Source organism: Phyllostomus discolor, chromosome 6 (genome assembly GCF_004126475.2).
Source record: "Phyllostomus discolor isolate MPI-MPIP mPhyDis1 chromosome 6, mPhyDis1.pri.v3, whole genome shotgun sequence".
Lineage (NCBI taxonomy): Eukaryota > Metazoa > Chordata > Mammalia > Chiroptera > Phyllostomidae > Phyllostomus > Phyllostomus discolor.
Genome location: NC_040908.2, coordinates 161,653,198 through 161,674,729, shown reverse-complemented (window position 1 = coordinate 161,674,729; position 21,532 = coordinate 161,653,198). Strand labels below are relative to the sequence as shown.

The window sequence follows — 21,532 nt, the reverse complement described above, 5'->3', positions numbered from 1 at the left end:
CTCGACTCATTATCCACAGCTGTGGTGCCTCATTTGCTCTACTACCAGGGGTAAATTCTGAGTTTTCAGATAGAGATGCAGAGATTTGTCCTACAGATAAGCTATCTAACACTATATTTTCATGATTGAGAAGTATTAGAAATGACAAAATTAACATTAAGTTTACTTTGTATGTAGTACTTCTATCCAGTGACATTTTTAATAAAGAAGAAATAAATAAGTTACATGAGAACAGATCACTGTAAATTAAGCCACAAGTAGAACACATAGGGTAAGTGGGTTACAAATAAGAGATATTAAAAGATAACTTTATGATGTAGGAAAAATAAGAAGTGAGAAGAGGAAAAAATGGAGAGCTCTGTTTCCACAACCTGACTTAGAACTAACACTCAACTGCTTAGGAGAGGGCAGGGGTGACCAGAAGCGGGGGGCTGGACTGGGATCAGATCACTGTGGCATAATGGAAGAGCAGTCTGAAACCTTAAGATGGGAAATCTCTTTCCCCAGGTGGGATGATGGGAGGGAAAGCCACACAATGGGAAATACGTATATCTAGAAGGAAGAATATAATCATCTCTTTGCCAAACATAAGATAAACTAGATAAATCACTTGCTTTGGAGTATGGGGGCGGGGCATGGAAAAGGGGAAAGGAGAAAGCAGTTAGAAAAATAGGATGGTGAGTCGTTGCTCCTGAAAGTAGCATATAGTGACAGCCAGCAGCCTCTAAGAAATCACACCTTCAAACAACAAAACAGATACCTGACTCTTGCTCAGAAAAAGCCAAAATCATGCACAAAAATAATAATTGTAACCCCACAAAATCCTTCATGGTTTTGGTCATCGGCTTGAGAAACTCAGGAAACTGGAAGCACCTGACCTGCTCTGGGTAATTTTGTAGCCAATGCCACACCCAGCTGACTGCATTTCCAAATTACTTTTTGCTGATTGCTTTTATTTTTTAGGGATGTGTATTGGGTTTTTCCTGATTCAAATTGCTTAATGTCTGAAAAATATGGAGAGTACAAAGAACACAATTAAACACTCTTTATAAAAGCGGCCATTTAAAAAAATATTTCCAGAAAGACTTCCTTCTCCCTCCTGAATCTGGACATCTCAGGACCACTCCAGTACCAAAAATCAGGGGTGCATATGCAATGCCACTGGCAAATCTTTGAGACCTGTGACTCCTCCACGCCCTCTGAAATTCCTGCCGAAACAAAATGTTCAGGATTGTCAATGCCTGTTTCTAAAGTGTCAGGGAGTGACATTCAGGGAGATATTTTGAGACTGGTTTTTAAACACAAGCACCATCCAAATCACCTGCTGGGGTTGTGGAAACATGGGTTGCTAGGCTGTGTCCTGGAGGTTTTTATTCAGGGATGGTGTGGAGCCTGAGAATGTGAATTTCTGAAAGTTCCCAGGGGATGCTGATGCTCCCAGTGCCAGGACCACATTGTGAGAACCACTGACTCAGATACTCTCCCGGCAGAGAGCACCCAACATCATCTGGAGTGCTATTTAAAAACACAGATGTGTAGCCCCACTCCAGTCCAGGGGGACCTGCTGTAGCTGGAAGCTTTAGAGTGCATGTGAATCATTGCAATTTCTTGTCAAAAATATCAATTCCCACAGTTTAATATAGAGGAACAGGGCCCAGGAATAGGCATTTTTACCAACTGCCCCAGGTGAACTATGGGGGCTCACATTTCAAGAAACCTTGAGCAGAGGTCCTGGGGACTTTTCATGAGGGAAGGAGTGAGGCAGGCCTCCAAATCCAGTTATTTTCATTTCACTCTCATCTGTTTTATAGTAGAGCCTTATTTTAAAAAAACCCACCAATATTAGAAATCCTGTGTCCTTTGACATGTAAGATCATAATTTTAAATAAGACATCAGGTGTGCCTAGACTACTCTGTAAATCTCATCTTTAATGAATCAACTACCACGGGCCACGGGCCATGGAATCACGGCCACAGCTGTGGGTTGGGGAGTGCGGTGGAGTGGAGACAGATGATGGCACTCGCCACATGGAAATGTTCCAGAAGGGCATTCCGAGGAATAAACAAGTGAATCCAAATCTTACTTCACTTCATGTACTCTCTTGGTATTTCCAACATCGACCTGACAGAAACACTGTAAAACATTTGTGCTAGCAGTCATGGGTCATTTGAGGCTCTGGAGTGACCTAAAAGAACAGAGAGACCAGTCCAAGTAGCATGACATTGGGGCAAATTCCAGAATCAACAGTCTGAACAAAGCCTTTCCATAAGGGGGGAAAAATAGCCTTCACTCCAGGTAGCATTTCACTCCTTCCTCCCAGTTTTAGCCTCTTCTAGACATCCACATATGATAACAGGGGGAAAAAAAGATGGGATAAATCAGTTGCCACCACGCCATTTTTTGTCACCCTCTGACATGGAAAGGAAGGGTCTCTGCTCAGCAATCCATGCTTTTGAGGGCCTCACTCTGGCTTTCTCCATCGTGCCTTTGCTTGGGGAAAAAGGTATATTGGACCAAGAGGTAAAGCCCCCAGAATTCCCTGCCCAAACAGCCCTGAGCTCACCCTCAAGGCCTACACGAGACCCTTCCCTGGGTCTGCCCTCCCAAGTTGTGCACTCTGAACCCAGTGAGGAGCCAAGGGGCAGTTGCCTGCTAGAAATGTGAACAGAGCTTGGATGCATCACCTGTAGTGCCCACACACATGCACATGGGTGGGAGGGCCCTTACAGCACAGGCCAGAATGGGGTTGGTAAGGAGGGAGACACTGGGCCATGGGCTGTGGGTTGGAGAGTACAGTGGAGTGGAGACAGATGATGGCACTCGCCATGCAGAAATGTTCTGGATGGGCATTCTGAGCCTCCGAGAATTCTGAATTAAAATCTGTCTTTCTATCTTATTATGAACGTTGGCTTGTCAAAACAGGAGGGCAAGGCAGATCTTGCTTAAGAGTTTCTTCAACTCATTTATAACTTTTACATAGAGATATGATATATGTGCCTCCACTCATACCCTTGTTCCAGCCCCCATACATGCAACGCAGGAGTAGACCTGAGGCCATTTGTGCTCAGCTCATAGTAACTTGTTTTGGGCAGTAACTCCTGATGACCCTAAGAGCCCTGAGGATCCTGTCTTGCTCTCCTGATAAGCCTGGAGAAACTTGGATTTTACTAGATATTTTGGTGCTTGGCTCATTTCTCCATAGTCACCCTCAGTAAGTCAAGCAAACAACCAGAATCACATAAATATTACATATCAGCACAAAGAAGCAAAAGAAAGGGAGTGTACATTATCTCAAAGTGGATCTGCTTGATTAGATAAGGAAGTGCTGAGTAGATGACTCTAACATATTTAATAGTTGGGTGACCTTGACTCTAAACCCCAGATGCTTCCATCCTGAGTTCTCTCTCAGTCCTGATGGAAGTCACCTCAATAGCTTACTTTTCTAGTTTGCTCTTGTATAAACTTCTAATATTTACTCCAATAAGATTATCTACTAATATGTGTCATTAATTAATCATCTGGCTCTGGATCTGAGGAGTTTCCTTCCAGCAAACATTTGACAACCTCTTATCTAGCAAGCATTATGTGTGGTAACATAGGAAATACAAGAGCAAACAAGAAAGACTTACCCTTACCTTTGAGGAACTCATGGTCTGGCAGGAAGACACACATTAAGCAAACACAGTTAAGAAATAATTCTGCAAGTAAGTAATTGCACTTCTCAGACGTGCTACAAAGGAAAGTACAGAGTGCCAGGAGAGTAGATCACAGGAGGGCATAACCAGGTCTGGGGGTGCAGAGAGCGCATCCCTGAATAAGTGGTTTACTCTGAAGGAGGAGTGGGCTTTTTGAGGCGACAGGAAGCAGCACCACCCGAACGCAAGCATTCGAGTTAAGAAAACCACTTGTGCAAGTGAACCTCGAAGCAGGAAGGAACTTGGCACAATAGAAGAGCTGGGGAAAAGGGAGTCTGAAGCATGGTACACAAGATAGTGAAATAAATGCTGAAGAGACAGGCAAGGGTCAGAAGGTTTTTGGAGAACACATTTAAAATATGGAGTTTTATTCAAAGTGCAATGGACACCTCCAAGGTCTTAACCCAGAAGCAAATAATCTGAATCTTGGTTTGGAAGGTCACTGTGGGTGTGAGACCATACTCAGAGCCCCCAGACATTGCCCTCAGAGTTGCAGACATATTTTCAATTCCATGAGGATCTGAATAATTTTTAAAAAATTACCAGGGCAATGAAATATCTCTTCCACAAGAAAGCCTCAAAACTGACATTTTCCTAGAGTCAAAGTCTTAGAGTAGTCTGTGTCTAACTGTATTCCTTGTGAATTTCTTTCCTTTTGATGCGGCGTATTCATTAATCAAGTTCAGGAAATGCTGCTCCAGGAGTTAGATGGAAAGAGGCCAAGAGGAGGGGGCAAGTGGCTAAAACAAAAATGTGGAAGTAAAGAAATTATGGTAATTTAGACCAGAGTAATGACAGCGAAGGCAGAGGAGCAGACTGGCTCCAGAAGGTAGAATGTTTGACACTGAAGACAGATTAGCTAGGTGACTGAGGGAGTCAGGTATCAGGCTTGACCATCAGATTTCTGGTCAATACAAATGAGTTGTTGGTTATTGAGACAATAAGAATTAAAAATTACCTACTGCCTGTTATATACTAGGTGCTATTCCAGTGCCCTTATGGTAATTCATAAAATTCTCACAAAGCCTTAGGAACAAAGAACTATTATTATCTACATTTTATTGGTAAGGAAACAGACTCACAGAGGTTAAAGACTTATGTAAGGCTGTTTCTGCATCTCTAGCCAGGACCATGGTCAGTGAACCAGCCTAGTCAGGATACAACAGGGGAAATGCCAGGCCAGGAAGAGGAATTCGAGTTAGCTAATTCTGCACTTGAGCTTGTGTATATACAAGCTTTTCCCTGTTGGTGTGCCTTCTTAATACAGCCCTCCTCAGCAGCTCCACTGGGGTTTCACAACTTCCTACCTAGAACACGAAGTTTCCACAGAACTTTTGTCCATGGATGGCTATATCACATATTGTTTCTGTGGGGTGCATTGGGGGTTGGGGGTGTGAGCAAGGGACCTCCTATTCCATCATCTTGCTGACCCAGAGCAAATATTTTACAACTAACCTGATAGTATTCGCTAAAAGTTCTTGGAAGAACTGAGAGACAACATTTCTCACATGTAGCATGTGGCATCTTGCCTGGCACAGCCAAAACCACATTCATCATGTATCTTTGTGGTTATCCTTCTGGCCTGGAAATTCTCAGGGCATCTGTCTTAGGAGAAAATCATCAGATGAAAACCACTCTGCTACCCATGTGCCAGGCTCCCCGATACTGCCTGCTCCAATTTTAGGCTTAGAACTTCTGCTTTCACCCTTACGTGTTGTAAGCCCATGCCACATCAAATCTAATGTCCCAGGACACATAAAAAAATAACAACAGTGGGATGGAAAAGAGGGAAACATTACTGAAAATAGTCATTCACCTAATTTATTCTCATTGGGATGAAGGCAAGCAACAAATGTGAACCCTGAAGGTTTAGAATAGGAAACAAATTATTTCCTCACTCTCCCTGACTGTATCTTTTCAGATTTCTTCATGGTTTGTCATATTACTTGGAAAAATACATTTGACCACACCTACCTGAATTGCTCAATATTTGCTTGAGTAAAAGACGCTGTGGCAAGCTGAAGCAAGAGCCCTCATTATCTTCTGTCCGTCACCCCATAAATAGCCAGGCTAGTCCTCCCTCGCCTTCCCAATACACTGCTGGAGAGATGAGACAGTCACACCAGCTGCCCCTAGTGGGGCTCCTATTGTTTTCTCTTATTCCAAGCCAACTATGCACCATCTGTGGTGAGTATCCTTTGATCTAATATTACTCTAGTGGGATAGACTCCTGACAGATACTGATAGGAAACTTTGTAGAGAGTCACCTGAGCAAGGACCCTATTTCAGTTCTATATGTGGATGGACTCTATGAGTAACATCAAGGGTGGCCAGAGAGGGTAAGGAAAGTGCTACAATGTATATTATTATAAGCAGGATCATAGATTCCGTATTAACTTACCTAACTGTTCTTTCTATGCTCAGGTCCTCTCTACTACAGTGACACTACCAAGTAACTGCCTATTTTTGTTCATTTTCAATGGTAGAAAACTCATGATGCCAGAAAAGTCTCAAGACCATGGAAAGTTATCTTTTGATTTTGAGATACAATCTATGTTCCAAAATTCAATCCATGGGTTTTGGGTTAACCGTTTGTGACTACACAGAAAAAAATAAAGACTGTTCTCTGGTCATCATTGAGTTTAGCTGTCCCAAGCTACAGATCCCCCTCCCTTCAGCTTTTCCTACAGGACATGGGTACAAGCCCCATTATCTCTCCTTTGGGTGTAGACTTCAGCAATTATGTGGTTCTGTTAAAAAGTAGTAGAAGAAGAAAGAAGAACTGGGTTCAGGTCTAGTCTGATCCCTTAGTAGCTGAATGATCCAATGTTACTGATTGTTTAACTTCAAACATAAACAGAGGATAATCAGAGAAGGGGGTTGAAGCAGATTTCTTGAAGTCTAGTGTAGCTCTCAGATGTATGATTTCTGCATGTAAGTCTTTACCTTAGAATTGAACTTCAAATCAGCCCAAAGATGACTATATGGTCCCATCTGTGGCTTCATCTTCCTGGTGCTCTGTAGCCCACAAGAAGAGATCAACACCACAACAGAAAGACTTGTGGTCATATAAGCTAAAGCACAGACTAGGCCAATGCTAATGTTATTTCCCAGCCCGTCATTTCTTTGTTGTATCCCAAGAATAGGGATTCTCCCTAGAGGCTTTGAAGTTCAATTCTTTTTTTTTAATTTTATTTATTTATTTTTAGAGAGGGAAGGGACAGAAAAAGAGAGAGAGAGAAACATCAATGGGCGGTTGCTGGGGGTCATGGCCTGAAATCCAGGCATGTACCCTGACTGGGAATCGAACCTGCGACACTTTGGTTCACAGCCTACACTCAATCCACTGAGCTATGCCAGCCAGGGCTTGAAGTTCAGTTCTTTATACAAAATAATTAACTCTGCCTTTAGTGATCAAGGAAGCTGATTTGACTTGTTGACCAGGAACTAAAAAGTCTGTTTCAGAGCCAGAAAATCTTCTGAACTGGATGCTCCCACAAAATGTCAGAGGTGACCCAACAATTGTCCAATTGTACTTGTGGCAAAACATGACCTTCCTACAATCACTCAATTCAGATCCTCCTGATCTCTATTTTAAAATGAGGAAAGGTGGGCAAGGGAAGTCGCATACCCTGGATTCTCTAAGTATAAGGATAGAAGGTCCAGATAAGCTAAAAGCAATAATTTGTACAGTATTTTATAATTTATTAAGTGATTTTCTGTCCAATATCTATGAAGTAGGCATTAATATACACTATTTTAAAGTGCAGAAACTGAAACATAGGGAAGTTGTGTAACTTACCCACAGTCGTAAGTTAAGGAGCACAGAATCCAGCCAAGGTCTGGCTGGATCAGGGCTCATGTTCTTCTCATTATCCCTCTAATCCATGATAACCTGGAGATGGGTAGGATTTTCTTGGAATTACAAACAAAGCATATTTAGAAATGTTCTGAGTGGTAACTCACTCTTCTTATTCCCCTCCAGTTGTTGGGGGACTCTGGATTCTCTTATTCTTTCCACCATATGTGATTCCCACCATCCTTCCCCCTGGGATTTGGGCAGGTTGTTGGCTAAGACTGGAGAGTTCCCCAAAGCATGCATACTGCTAAATAATGGCCTTGATGCTTGGTCAGTTAGGTTGTCAGACAATTCCATTTTGGGGTCAATCTCCAATATAACATAGAATGTTTGCCTTCTCTCCCTCACTATTAACCAAGTTGAGTTAGCAGAAGATGCAAAAGAAAAGAACAGAATCCAGAAATCAGAAAGGGCTATAGACTGGGAGTCAGCAGGTGTGTGTTCCAGTCTCCATTAGGCCTCTGATTACTGAATTTTCTTTAAGGACTCCCTCTGTAGGCCTCATATTTAAAATTAGGAAATGATATTAGATCTCTGAGGCAGGGTTGATATCCTGTCAGTACCCAGTAGCAAGGAGGAACCAGGGGTTAACACATTGGAATACTTCCATGCTAGTTGGTAAAGGAGTAGCAGGGGCTCCAGCAACACAGCCAATGACCACTGAGTTCGTCTGTGTCTGTGCCATATCTGTTACTAAATATTTTAACATTACACCTGTTTCTAACCTTAATAATTTCTGTGTATATCTTATTTTCTCCCTCCCCTGTCACAGAGGTAAGCCTAGAAAACTACTCCTGTCTAACCGTATTGCCTCTATTAAATACAATGATCAATTCAAAATATGCCAGAGGAATCCAAGCTGCCAATGTCCTGTTGTCCCTCAGACTTGTTGGGATCCAGGACCAAAGCTTAGAACGACAGGTGATCCAAGAAGTCAAAGAAAATGAGGAGAAGAAGGGTGAGTACATATATTCTCTGGAAAGTTTATGGTAACAGTTGCTTATCTATGGAGATTATCCCCAGTGAACCCTAAAAATTATGTCTAAAGTATCCCTTCTACATCTATCCTAGCTGTGTAAAGCTTGAGGTTGCCAAAAGGTGCTTCAAAATATAAATCCTCTGCCAATTACTCTAGAGCCACTTACTTCTTTGGGTCCTAAAAACCATTTTTTCTTCAAGAAGTCACAAGGAAAAGCAAAAGGAAGTTATAGAGTCTTACTCATTGATATTGCTCTGTAGGATAGCTGAGTTCACAACCAGACAGGGATGTGAACCATGACTAAGAAAGCGGACACCAGGGAGGTGACCACAGAACAACAGAGATGTGGCCTGGGTTTGAGTCCAGGCTTCATCCACTTTGTGCCTTTCATGTCAATATGGAGCCTCAGCTTTCTGTTTAATATCAGAGGGAAATGAAGCTACCCCTTCCTACCCCTTACTGCAAGAATTATGAAAAGTCTGGGAGTTTTGATACTCTATAAGGCAGAATGTAAAAGTCAGTTATTACTATCCTGGGAAGATGACACCCACAGAGAGAGAATATCCCAAGATTTCCATTATTTCTCTATTTTTCTTCTTTATTATTCTTATAAGAATTGCATGATTCCAAAAAGTTCCCATATTTCATGGGGAAAACCTAAGATTTAGCTTAGATTTTTATAGTACAGCTAGAAAAGGCTCTGCTTGGGGGAATAAAGATGGGAAGAGTAAAATATTAATATAGAGTGGAACGAAAGGAAGAGGTGGGATGTGAAATAAGCCACAAGGAAGAGAGGAGACCAAAAATATCAAATTATATACCTTGTTAAAACTGAATACTTTTCTTTTCAGGGTTAGATTTAACCTCAGGACAGCTTGCCTTGGTTGTACTGAGTTTGGGAGCATGTCAGAACTCTGATGAAACCATTACATATGTTCACCTTGTCAGCCAACTAGAAAAGAAATTCCAAGAAGAAATTAAAAATATGGGTGAGAATCATGTGTTCAGAGATCCTAGACAACCTTGTCTTCTCCACTGATTCAAAAATCTATGAAGTTTCTTTCCACCTTTCTTTCTCCTCTTCATTTCACTCATCCCACTCTATTTTTGTAGATTCTCTTCCCTTCTCCCATGTTTTTACACACATTTTGAATTGTCTTTTAAAATATGTTCAACTGAGCATTGACCCTACATCAAGGACTACCTTATATATGATGGTGTACACACACATACACACACACATAGTTCTCTAGTCCTCTACAAGCTTGACTTTTAGACAAATAATGAATCACACCAGAAATAGCTGAGCAATACAAGGCACAATGTCATCGGTACCAAAGTATACAATACCAGTATGGAAAATAAAGATGGCCAAATTACTTCATCGCTGGGAACAATAGGTTGACCATGATGGCTGCCAGTAAGGTGCATTGTTTTCATTTCAACTCCTACCCAATATTCTATAATTCATTAAGTCCCTCCAATCCCACCCTTCTTTGCAATGGCCTCAACTTCTACTTATAGCTTTAACACATTACTATTGAGAGTGCAAAAGGCTTGGGGGTGGGAAATCTGTGTCTCAGTCCTAGCTCTGTCACCACCTAAATATCAGGATAGTATTTTCATCTCTTCAATGCTAGGTCTCCTCAGTGATAAAATGCAAGGACTTGAATTTGGTGGCTCTTTAGAATCTTGACATTTCTCAAGTTTGCTGATTCTGTGTGTGATTATTCACTTCTCCTTAAGTGTAAAGAAATGGGAATCAAGTAAGTAGGAATAGACTGCAAATGCATTACCCAGAACCACTTCCATGAATAAAGCTTTTTCTTTTCTCTCTGCCAGTGACTCACAATGGCAATCCGCTGACTAACTACTACCAACTCAGCCTGGACGTTCTGGCCTTGTGTCTGTTCAATGGAAAATACTCAGTCACTGAAGTTAATAAATACTTCACTCCTGAAAATAAAAACTTTTATTTTGGTAGTCAATTCTCAGTAGGTGAGTCATTAAACCCAATTCCCTTGACAGAGAGGACACAGCTACCAGTAGGTCTTCCCTTAGAGTTTTTCTAGCAGTAAGTACTTAGATTTTTTCTATCCCTTCTACCACAGTCTTAGGAATTTTCTGTTTGAGATGAATGGAAATGGGGGGTTGGGAACAGTGGGAATTGCTAAGTCTCTTTCTAGATTTCTAGCATAGTAGAAAAATCTAGATCCTATCCCAGCTCTTCTTTGAGTTATAGAATCAATAGATGTGAACTTTTGACTTCAATTTTCCCATCTTTAAAATGAGGATAGACCATGAGATCTTCATATAAGACACTTTAGGAAGTGTAAGTGTTAGAGAAAGGGAATACAGTGGAGTTTATATACCATAACACTTGCCCCTTTTTCCAATTTATTGGAACCATTTGGATGTACGAGTTTACTTGAACAACACAACCTCTCAAGGTGACAAGGCCTAATATTTTGATCAACAAAGTGTGTACTCACAATGGGGGAGGACCAGAAATTTTCCTCTGGGTCAGCTTACCCAACCAAAAAAAAAAAAAAGGTCCCTTCTAGGAAACTAGTGTTAGTATTCAGTCCCTATGGATCCAGATACACAAGCTCAAAGAAAATCATGCAGTATCTAGTAATCATTCAGTATCCACTCTGGACAGTAAGAAGAATGTGAGATTTATCACACTCCTTTTCCTATGAGAGAGTGAACCAGGTAACAAGCCAGAAGAAATACTTTATTCTCCCTTCTTCCAATCTCTTGCCTCATCCTCCCCCTTAAGGAAGTCTATTGGAAATCAATTCTCTTAAGTGCTGTTTTCTAATCAGTGTAATGGAAACTTTGGAAAATTACAAAGACATATTTTGTTTGGTGTATCATCCTTCATTTTCTCAATTCCTTTGCCAATATGGCAGAAAGATTTTAAAAAATGAAAAAAACCCAACATCTAAAAGTGGAAGGTTGTTCATGTATATGCACCTACAAATTCATATGTGTTTCTATGACCAAGGTGCGAGTTAGTAAGTACAAGGTACTGGTTACTCAACATAAGGAAGAAATCCTAAAATATTTGAGTGGTTAGTATTGAAGGGAAACTTGCTGTATCTTGAAATCCTTCTCCCCCACCATCAACCAGCATGCCCAGCCACCCCAGTGTGCCCGGATATGTTCCTCTTTCAGCACCGGAAGTCCCACATACCAGGAAACCCGTCAGTGCAGGGCACACTGGCATGGTTGGTCACCCTCTCACCAATGTTTGGTTTCCTGACAGACACTGGCGCAATGGCTGTCCTGGCCCTGACCTGTGTGAAGAGGAGCATAATAAATGGGCAGATCAAAGCAAGTGAAATGGATTTAAAGCATATCAATAATTATATAGAGTCACTGGTAAAAAAGATTTTGCATGAGAAAAAAGAAAATGGTCTCATTGGAAACGTATTTAGTACAGGAGAAGCTATGCAGGTAAGTAACACGCTAACACGGGAGACAGAGAGGGGAGTCATGGAGTACAGCACTATCTCCATCCTTTCTTATTGGCCTCCTAAGATCACATTATCCATTCTGTTTCCTATATAAACCTTGATTTAACTCACATCTCCCTCCCTGCCTGAAATGTATTCTCCTTACCTTCACTCTTTACCTTTTCATAGCCAATGCTTTGATGAAGCCTTTTTTGACAACTTCTTCAAGAAACTCTAGAGTCTACTACAAGGACAGTCTGTCTTGTACTATCATATGCAATTTCACACTTTATCATATACCATTGTTCTGAGTTTTCATCTTACTTCCCAAATTAGACTATTGTTGTACAAGTTGCAGTGCAGGAACAGTGGCTGGTATTCAGTGACATTAACTCATTAATGCACAAAACAACCCAGTGAGGAAAGAATCACTACCTTCATTTCCTAGAATAAGAGCATGAATCACAGAGTATCAGTAACTTGCAGTTGGGGATGAAACCTAAAGAGTTGGTTTCAGAGTTCATGGTCAGCACCTACACTGTCCTGTAAACCTTCCTTGAAGTCTTAGACTTTATTCCTGCACTGATTTACTCAATTCTAAGAAGAGATCAAGGAAAGCTTACAGAGAAAAATTTTCACTGAGTATTTATGATGAATAAAGTTTTGCTATGCCAACTCAAGGTGAGAGGACCTTCAAAGAGACAGAGGATGGCAGGACAAAGACCGAAGGCACCAAGGAACATTACACATTTTAGGGAGATCAAGATGTTCGGCATGGTCAGCATAGGGTCCTTGGGAAAAATCACAACATGAGGCTGGTGTTGCAGGCAGGGGTCCAATCATAAAGTTGTTTGTGTTGTTACTATTCATGCCATCTGCCTTGCTAAGTTTGAACTTAGTATAAAACAGCAGCTTCTCATTCAGGTTGCACATTTTGAATCCCCTGGAGGAGCTTTTAGAAAACGCTCATGTTCAGCCCCCACGCCATCCAGTTAATAAAGGAACATGTATAAAGGACACATGGACAAAGCTAAAGGGCAGGTTCAAGGGTGGGAGGTGGGGATGAGTGGATGTGGTTGGGTGGGGAAATGGAGACAACTGTACTTAATCGACAAAAAAAATTATAATCATAAAAAATAAAATATTTACTTACAAAAAAGGAAATTTAGGGGTGGATCATGGGCCTTGGTCTTGTTTTATTTTTTTATTGTTGTTCAGTTACAGTTGTCCCCATTCCCCCACCCCACCCATTGCTCTCCCCTGCCCTGTTCAACCCCCACTCGGAAAGACAATCCCCACCCCATTGTCCTTGTCCACGGGTCCTTTGTACATGTTCCTTGACTTTACCTTCCTGTTATCCTCCTTTCCCCCTCCCCTCTGGCCATTGTCAGTCTGCTCTTTATTTCCACGTCTGAGGTTCTATTTTGCTCATTTGTTTGTTTTGTTGATTAGGTTCCACTTACAGGTGAGATCACATGGTGTTTGCCCTTCACCACCTGGCTCATTTCACTTAGCATAATACTCTCCAGTTCCACCTGTGCTGTCAGGAAGAGTAGGAGCTCCTTCTTGCTTTCAGCCACTTGGCCTGATTTAAAAGCCCTACAGGTGATATTAATTCCCAGGAGGATCAAGAGCTTTCTGCCTGCAAGACAGTTTTTAAGAGGAGGTGTAGTATGCTCAGTTTTGTCTCTTTTAATGTCCCACTAATGCCTGTTGACTTGGTTAACTTGAAGAATCTTCAAGAAAGAATAGAAAGCAGAGACTGCTCTCCCCTCAGAAACTACAGAGCAACATCTTCAAGTCCAACCCGTTTTACTCTTTGTCTTTCTCACTCGAATACCCTCCTGACTTTCCCTAACCCATAATTCTGCTCCTTCAGTCCTGTTTACATCTGCCGGCCAGATAGTTTCTGATCGAGAACCTATGAGACTTCCCACTGTCAAGCAAATAATGTCAGACACCTCACCCTGAAATTCAAGGGTCTACCGATCTTCCCCCACCCCCTTATCTAGAGTGTTCTTCTACAGTGTCCCTGATTGCTCCCTATACTATACACTAGTCCTCCCAGGACAGGAGAAATTCCCTGGGGGTTTTGCTAAAATGCAGATACTCTCATCACAGCCAGCCCAGGCCCTGGCCACTGCTACTCTAGCACCTTCCATAATGCTGTTCCCTCTGGGTACCGGGCTCCTCCCCTCCTCATGTCACCTACTGAAATGCCACCGTATCATCAGGCCTACCTCAAGTACTGCCTTCCCCACCAAGACTTGCCTTGGCCCCACTAAATGTTTAGAGCTCTTCCTCTTTTGAAAGACTGTGCCACTAAATGCTTCTCTTAGAGCATTCATCCCAGGGGCTCCTTTACAATAGTTTTTCTGTTAATGATATTTATCGAGTGCCTCCTGTATAACAGGTGTTGTTCCAGTGCTGGGGGTACAAGAGTGAATATGGTAGAGAAAGTCTCACTGGTGCTATTATAGTTTGTATAATTAAGCAATTCCCCACCTCCCCACTCAAAATATTTTGTAAGCTTCCTGAATTCAGGAAATGTCTTAGCTGGATAAGGTACCTCCTTTGTAGTCAATGTCAAATGATTATTACTGAATTAGATGTAAGCTTTCCCCTTTGTTTTAAGTAATTCTCTCTCTCTCTCTCTCTCTCTCTCTCTCTCTCTCTCTCTCTCTCTCTCATTAGGCTCTCTATGTCTCAGCAAACTATTACAACCAAACTGAATGGGATTGTCAACAAACTCTGCGTGCAGTACTCAAAGAAATTTCTCAGGGATCATTCCATATGCCAATTGCTGCAGCCCAGATCTTACCTGCCCTATTTGGAAAGACCTATTTGGATGTTAACAATAGCTTTTCTTGTGGTTCAGGTATAACACTAAAGAGCAAACTGTTTTTGTCTTTCAGCATAACACCCAAAGCTCATGAGATTTAGGTGTCCTCAGGGGCCAAAAGTGACCAAATAAAGCTCTGCAGTTCCCATATAGAACTCAGTCCTTGATATGTCATCAGAGATTGAAAGCCCCTGAGGATTTGTTCTTAACAGGTTCTTGGTTTAAACACCGATAAATAAGATAGACTTGATGAAATGATGTCTGTCTCCAAAGGCATTTTTCTGATTGCTGGATACAGAGAGATGTTCTGAGCATCTTCCCATCCTAAACAAAGCATGACATCTCTGACTTTTCATTATGCACAGTAAGTGACCCCTCGGGTACATAAGACATCCGTGTGGAAGGAATATGGCAGTATTGTAAGAAGCTGCAGCATGAATCATTGATTCAAACTGGTTTTACAACAAGATAAAGAGACTCACTCCATTATATTCATTCTTGGTTCAGCCACTGATGGGGTTAGATAACTTGAACAAAATGTTTAACCTCTAAGGTTCAATTTTCTAATGTAAGAAATGCAAATAATAATAGTATCTAACATAGGTTTTTGTAAGGACTAAATAAAATAGTTCACATAAAATGACTAGTACAATACCTGGCGCAATATTTTTTTCCATAAATGTTAAGAAATAAAAGGGCAAAAAAAAAACCCCAAAACAAAGAAGCATTCTTGTATGCTGTAGCAAAAGCAAAAAAAAAAAAAAACAGGAGCCTCCACAAGAAATGGGAGAGGGCAACTGAGTTGTTTAAACAGCTGGGAGTCAAGCTGAACACAAGCCTTTGAAGCTGGTGAGCATCTGGTTTTAATTTCTGCTTTAGTCACGTGAGAGATCTGCCCCTTGATGATGCCACTTGCTCCTGTGACAAATCCCCTTCTGCAAAAAGGATAGGAGTTCATGGATAGAGATTGGATAGTTTGCAAACTCTAACATCACTTTTATTATTCCAAATAATAATTCCTGCCTGCTTTTCTGTCTCTGCCAGGTAGCTTTAACATCTCCATTCACAAGCCTTCACCTGTGGAACCTAGCAGTTCATCCTCGTGGATCTCAGTCAATTACACTGTGAAAATCAATAAAACGTATTCCACCAATGTCACCGTGAAAAATGGCTCTGTCTTTCTGGATGTGATGAAGAGAGCTCAGCAAATCAATGAGACTGTATTTCGGTATGTCTGTACATAACTTAAGGTTAAGAGATTTGGTGTGATTTTAAAAGACTCGGTAAAAAATACATCTGCTCATGAATACAAAGTACATTTAAAACACATCTTCATCAGCACCTTTGATGACCATCCACATCTCATGTCAGGGGTTTAAAAAAAGAAGTGAGACCTTTCATCTTCTAGCACATAGTAGGCAATAAATTCATGGTAACCTAATGGACAAGTAAGTCCCGGGGACCTCTCTTCTGCCTGTAAAACTCCTTCAATAACTAGGACTTCTTAAGTCAGAACATTTTGCGTCTAGAACAGTGGCTCTTAACTATTTCTGAGTCACTGACCTTTTTGCGTAAGATGCTCTTCCCAGAAAAATGAACATACACACAAAACATTTAAATCAGAGGTTTCACAAATGCCTGGAAGCCTCTCCATGCTCACCCCCCTTTTCAAGACATTCCAAGGGCCCCTGGATAATGGTTCCCTGGTTTGAGAGGTCAAATATTAAAATTAAGATCTTGACTTTTTCTCTGAAAACTATAATTTGCTTGGTTTCTTAAAGTAACTGACAATTGTTTATTGTGGTTTTTTTCCTTAAGATTTTATTTATTTTTATTTTTAGAGAGGGAAGGGAGGGAGATAGAGAGAGAGAGAAACATCAATGTGCAGTTGCTGGGGGTTATGGCCTGCAACCCAGGAATGTACCCTGACTGGGAATCGAACCTGGGACCCTTTGGTTCCCAGCCCACGCTCAATCCACTGAGCTACACCAGCCAGGGCTCTGTTTATTGTGTTTAATAACATGATTTAAGATGCTACAGAGAAAATCTTATATATATATATATATATATATATATATATATATATATGATGATGACAAAGGCTCCATTTAAGTGTTCCAAGGAAGACAGAGAAATGTGACTAAAGAATGTGGAACATATATTGACCATACCACTTTTTAGTAAACAAAACAAATGTGACATATTAAATTATTCTTCCCTGTTTCTCTTTCTTAAGAGAAAACCTACTAACTTAGTACTTCTGTTGCCCCTCGGGCATCAGGTATCTACTATGATGGGAGGGAAAGGCAGGAACCAAGGGCATCATGCCCAAATTCAGCATGGATGGTAGACTGCCTGCATCAGAATCACCTGGAGTGTTTATGAAACAGGTGATCCAGGTTTATGAGCAGATTCTTGGTCCCAGCTCAGACAGACCTACAGAATCAAAGTATCTGCAGATAGAGCCAGGAAATCTGCATTGCAGAAATTACATTTTCAAGTAATTCTTAGGTACATTAAGGTTTGCAGGAACAAGTATAAAGGACACATGGATAAAAACAAGCAGGGGTAGAAACGGGAGGGAGGTGGGGAGGGATGGGGGGGTAGGCTGGGATGGGAGTAAAGGGCAGAAAACTGTACTTGAACAACAATTAAAATAAGAAAAAGATTTTAAAGTTTGCAAAATGCCTTTTAAAATTATAAGCTCCTGTAACCCATTCACTGTCCCCACAGTTTCACTTATGTGGAGACCTCATGGGGGCCCTACATCACCTCTGTTCAGGGCTTAGAGGCCAACAGTAACGACAGAACCTACTGGGAACTTCTGAGTGAAGGCAAACCACTGAGCCAAGGTAAGGGAGAGGAAGCCAAAAGCCCCAAAGAATGAAAATGCCCAGAGCGTTCAGATGTGAGGGCGTGAGCTTCTGTGAGAAATGTGCTGAGGAATTAGGAGAATGATATCCATTATTTAGTGCTTTGGTGGTCAACTCAATTAACCCACTTCTTCTTCTTTTCAGGAGTTGGTAGTTATGTTGTTCATAATGGAGAAAATTTGGAGGTTCGTTGGAGCACATACTAATAAACTCAAACCTTCCTCAGCTGGATCTAATTCTTTTTCAGTGGAATTCCATGTGGAAATTGTCCTCATGCCCTCCTTTTCATTGATCTCAATCATGGAAGGAGTGTCAATAACCTCCCCTTCTCTCTTTGCATGTTCAATAAATATCAACAACTATACAAAAAGAGCACATTCCAATCATTTCATCTTCAAGGGGGATTATTCTTGGAGGGAAGACCACCTCAGAAAGAAGTGAAGTGAAAGAGACTGGGACTATGTCTAATAAGCTGAGTTCTATTCAAGGTTCCCCTGGTAACTCTCTGAGTGACCTTGGGCAACTGGGGAAAATGGAGAAAAGGTTTACTGTTGCAACCACAAGCAGTGAGGTCAAGTAGGCACCTTGCAGGAGAATGAGCTCTCGCAGACCCAGATGCAAGAGAGGAACCGAGTGGACATATGGACCTCATACAGATAGTGGGTGGGAGAAGAAAATGTCGCTTTGCTCAGAGGGGAAAATGTGAGGTTTATACATATAAAGGCAATCCATAGAGTTTGAGAAAAAAACATCATGCCCTCCCCCAGCTGTCTCCCTTGGGTCCCACTTGTTCTTTTTTCCACATTTATTTTCCTTTTTCTACCCAATAAAAATCACACTGATATTCATATCATCAGATGAAACCTGCAAATAAAATCACCTCTGACTTTCATCTCAGCAGAATTCACATTTTTCAAAAAGGTTAAATCCTATTTAAGCAGCATCAGCTAGGTGATACTTTTTACTGAGGATCTGAGCTACCTGCACATACAGTCAGGAACCGGAAATGCCTTTATGATGCCCCAAGAACAGAAGGTGCTTCAGATAAAGTACCAAGTCACCATGGAAGCAACCACCAAAAGGAAAAGGCCTTGTGGAGAAATTAGTTAAATTGTTTTTGCCCTGGCTGGTGTGGCTCATTGGATTGAGTGCTGGCTTTTGAACCCAAGGGTTGCTGGTTTGATTCCCAGTCAGGGCTCATGCCTGGGTTGCGGGCCAGCTCCCCAGGTGGGGGCACATGAGAGGCAACCACACATTGATGCTTCTCTCCCTCTCTTTCTCCCTCCCTTTCCTTCTCACCAAAAATAAATACAATCTTTTTAAAATTATTTCAGCAATGTCTCCCTCATTCCTCCAGTGTTTTTTTTTCACAACAATCTTTGCTTCCTCCTCTCCACCAGCAACCTTGCATCATAGTTGGGGTTTGAGCCCTCTTCCCATGCACTTGCTTTCTGGCACTTATCATCTACCCTCAGGTTCAACTCTGCCCAGGCCTCCAGTAAATGGGTGAGACAGGTGTCCTCATAACTAGACAGCAATGGATTCTGTCCTCTTGGGTCTGTGTCATATCTTGAAAGCCAAATTAGAGACAGGTGAATGGCATGTTCTCCCTTCTGGGCCTCCATAGTACTGTGATTACACTGGGCCCACTCAGATAATCCAAGATAATCCAAAATAATCTTCCCATCCTGAAGTCAGTTTATTTGCAAACTCAATTCCATGGGCAACCTTAATTCCCTTTACCGTGTAACCTGACACATTCACCAGTTCTAGGGATTAGGATGTGGACATTATGAGGGCTGTTATTCTGCCGACTGTTCTTTCACGTGGCGTACAAGGCCCTCCACCCACGAGGCAGACCCAAACTGTCTTTCCTGTCTCATCCCCCACCATATACCATGTATCAGTTATACATTGCTGCATAACAAGTTACCCTAAAACTTAATGGTTTAAGATAACAACATTTATTATCTCACAGTTTCTGTGGGTCAGAAATCCAAGAGATGGCTTAACTGGGCCCTCTGGATTGGGGTCTGTCACGAGGCTACAGTCAAGATATCAACTGATGCTGCCTCCATCTCAAAGTTCAACTGGGGAAGGTTCTGCTTTCAAGCTCATTCACACGGTCACTGGCAGGAGTCCTCCCTCCCTGGCTGTTGGCTGGAGGCTGCTCAGTGTTTGACACATGGGCTTCTCCACAAGCCAGCTCCCAACATGGCAGCCGGCTTTTATCAAAACAAATAAACCAGAAGAGACAAAGAGAGACTATAAGTGAGAGGGAAGTTGGCCTTTAGTAACCTCATCCCGTCGCTCTTGCTGTATTATATTCATTAGAAGTGAAGCCAGCCCACGCTCTGGAGGAGATTATGCCAGGGCATGTACTAGGAGGTGGGAACATGGGGCCCTGTTAGAAGCTTTCTAGCTCACCCCAACATGTAGCCTATGTTCTCCCCTTGCAACACCACTAACATTCCCCAAGAAAGAAAAATATGCTTTACAACCCATGTCTTATATCTGTTGATCAGTTCACTCATTCAGGAACTCTTCAGGTGGTACCTACTGTGAACTAGGTAGTATCTCAAGTGCCAGGGACAGAGCAGTGCACAAAATAGACAAAGTCTCATGGAGTGGATGTTCTAGTGGGAAGGAGACAGACAATAAATGACTGAACACACACACAGTATGACAGAGGGTGAGAAGTGATACAGATAAGGCCCATAGTGGGGACCAGTGGGGGTGAGCCTGTCTTATATACGATGGTCTGGGAAGAGCACTCCAAAAGCTGACCTTTGCGCAGAGACACAAAAGAAGTGAGGGAGACACCGTGAGAATATTTGGAGGAGGAGTGTCCTGGGAAGAGCGGACAGCAAGGGCAAAGGTGACTGAATAAGAAGTTCTCACAACCTCAGCAATGTGCATCTATACAAAGGAATACCACTCAGCCACAAGAGAAGATGAAATACTGCCATTTGCAACAACATGGATGGATGTTGAGGATATCGTGCTGAGAGAAATAAGACAGAGAAAGTCAAGAACCAGATGATTTCACTCATACGTCAAATATAAAACTGAATATAACAAATGAACAAACAAGAAAAACAAACAAACAAAAACTCACAGACACCAGTATGGTGGTTACCAGAGGGGAAGGGGTTGTGGGGGATGATAGTAAAGGGTAAAGGGGGTCAAATATATGGTGATGGAAGGAGATTTGATTTTGGGTGGCGGGTACACAATGCAATATATGGATGATGTATCATAGAATTGTACACTTGAAACCTAAATAATCTTATAAACCAATGCCACCCCAATTCATTTAATTTTTTTAAAGTTCTATGTGGCCGGAGCAGAGTGAACAAGGGACAAAGTGGATAGAAGCAAGGTACAAAGGGAACCAGATGCCAGATAGTACAGGGTTGCATACGTCATTGGAAGAACTCTACTTTTATTCTAAGACGGGAACCACTGGAGAAAGTCACCCTCAAAGGAGCTGCTTAAAATCCAGTGGTTAGAAAACATTAGCCTCCTCCTCATAATCTTAAGACATTATTTCCAGGTCTCTGTTATACACACACTCTCACACAGGGATGGGCATTAGTAGTCTTACAGTTGTTCATACGGAACAAGACATGCAGGTTGTGACTATTACAGGAGCTTCATTAACTCAAAGGAACGTCACAGTGGTGCAGTGCCCTTACGTACAGTCTCCTAAGCGCTCAAATTGCTGGCCTTCATTATTTATGTATTGTGTTCCACTTGCTGTACCTGAGCACACTTTGGCAGAGTTTTTTACCCACTTTGGCCCACACCTGTATATACTTC

General features: G+C 41.8%; 1 protein-coding gene across 2 annotated transcripts; it reads left to right on the top strand.

Moving 5' to 3' along the window:
* Positions 1-5,720: 5,720 nt before the first annotated feature.
* TCN1 (transcobalamin 1) lies at positions 5,721-18,074 on the top strand. 2 transcript variants are annotated; one of them, XM_036029503.1, is made up of 9 exons: positions 5,721-5,883; positions 8,328-8,498; positions 9,386-9,523; positions 10,377-10,532; positions 11,806-11,996; positions 14,690-14,873; positions 15,882-16,065; positions 17,571-17,689; positions 17,855-18,074. In XM_036029503.1, the coding sequence occupies exons 1-9, from the start codon at positions 5,805-5,807 to the stop codon at positions 17,914-17,916; spliced, it is 1,284 nt and encodes a 427-aa protein (XP_035885396.1). In that variant the 5' UTR covers positions 5,721-5,804; the 3' UTR covers positions 17,917-18,074. The 2 variants fall into 2 exon arrangements, with proteins under 2 accessions (XP_035885396.1, XP_035885395.1); XM_036029502.1 differs by having other exon boundaries at positions 8,328-8,513.
* The last annotated feature ends 3,458 nt before the right edge of the window (positions 18,075-21,532 follow it).

What these genes read in the sequence shown, in the direction of transcription:
- TCN1 (XM_036029502.1), top strand. Translation starts at nt 5,805, where the DNA reads ATGAGACAGTCACACCAGCTGCCCCTAGTGGGGCTCCTATTGTTTTCT. An exon ending in ATCAATGAGACTGTATTTCG is followed by an intron (nt 16,066 to 17,570) that starts GTATGTCTGTAC and finishes CTGTCCCCACAG; the next exon opens with TTTCACTTATGTGGAGACCT. An exon ending in AGGCAAACCACTGAGCCAAG is followed by an intron (nt 17,690 to 17,854) that starts GTAAGGGAGAGG and finishes TCTTCTTTTCAG; the next exon opens with GAGTTGGTAGTTATGTTGTT.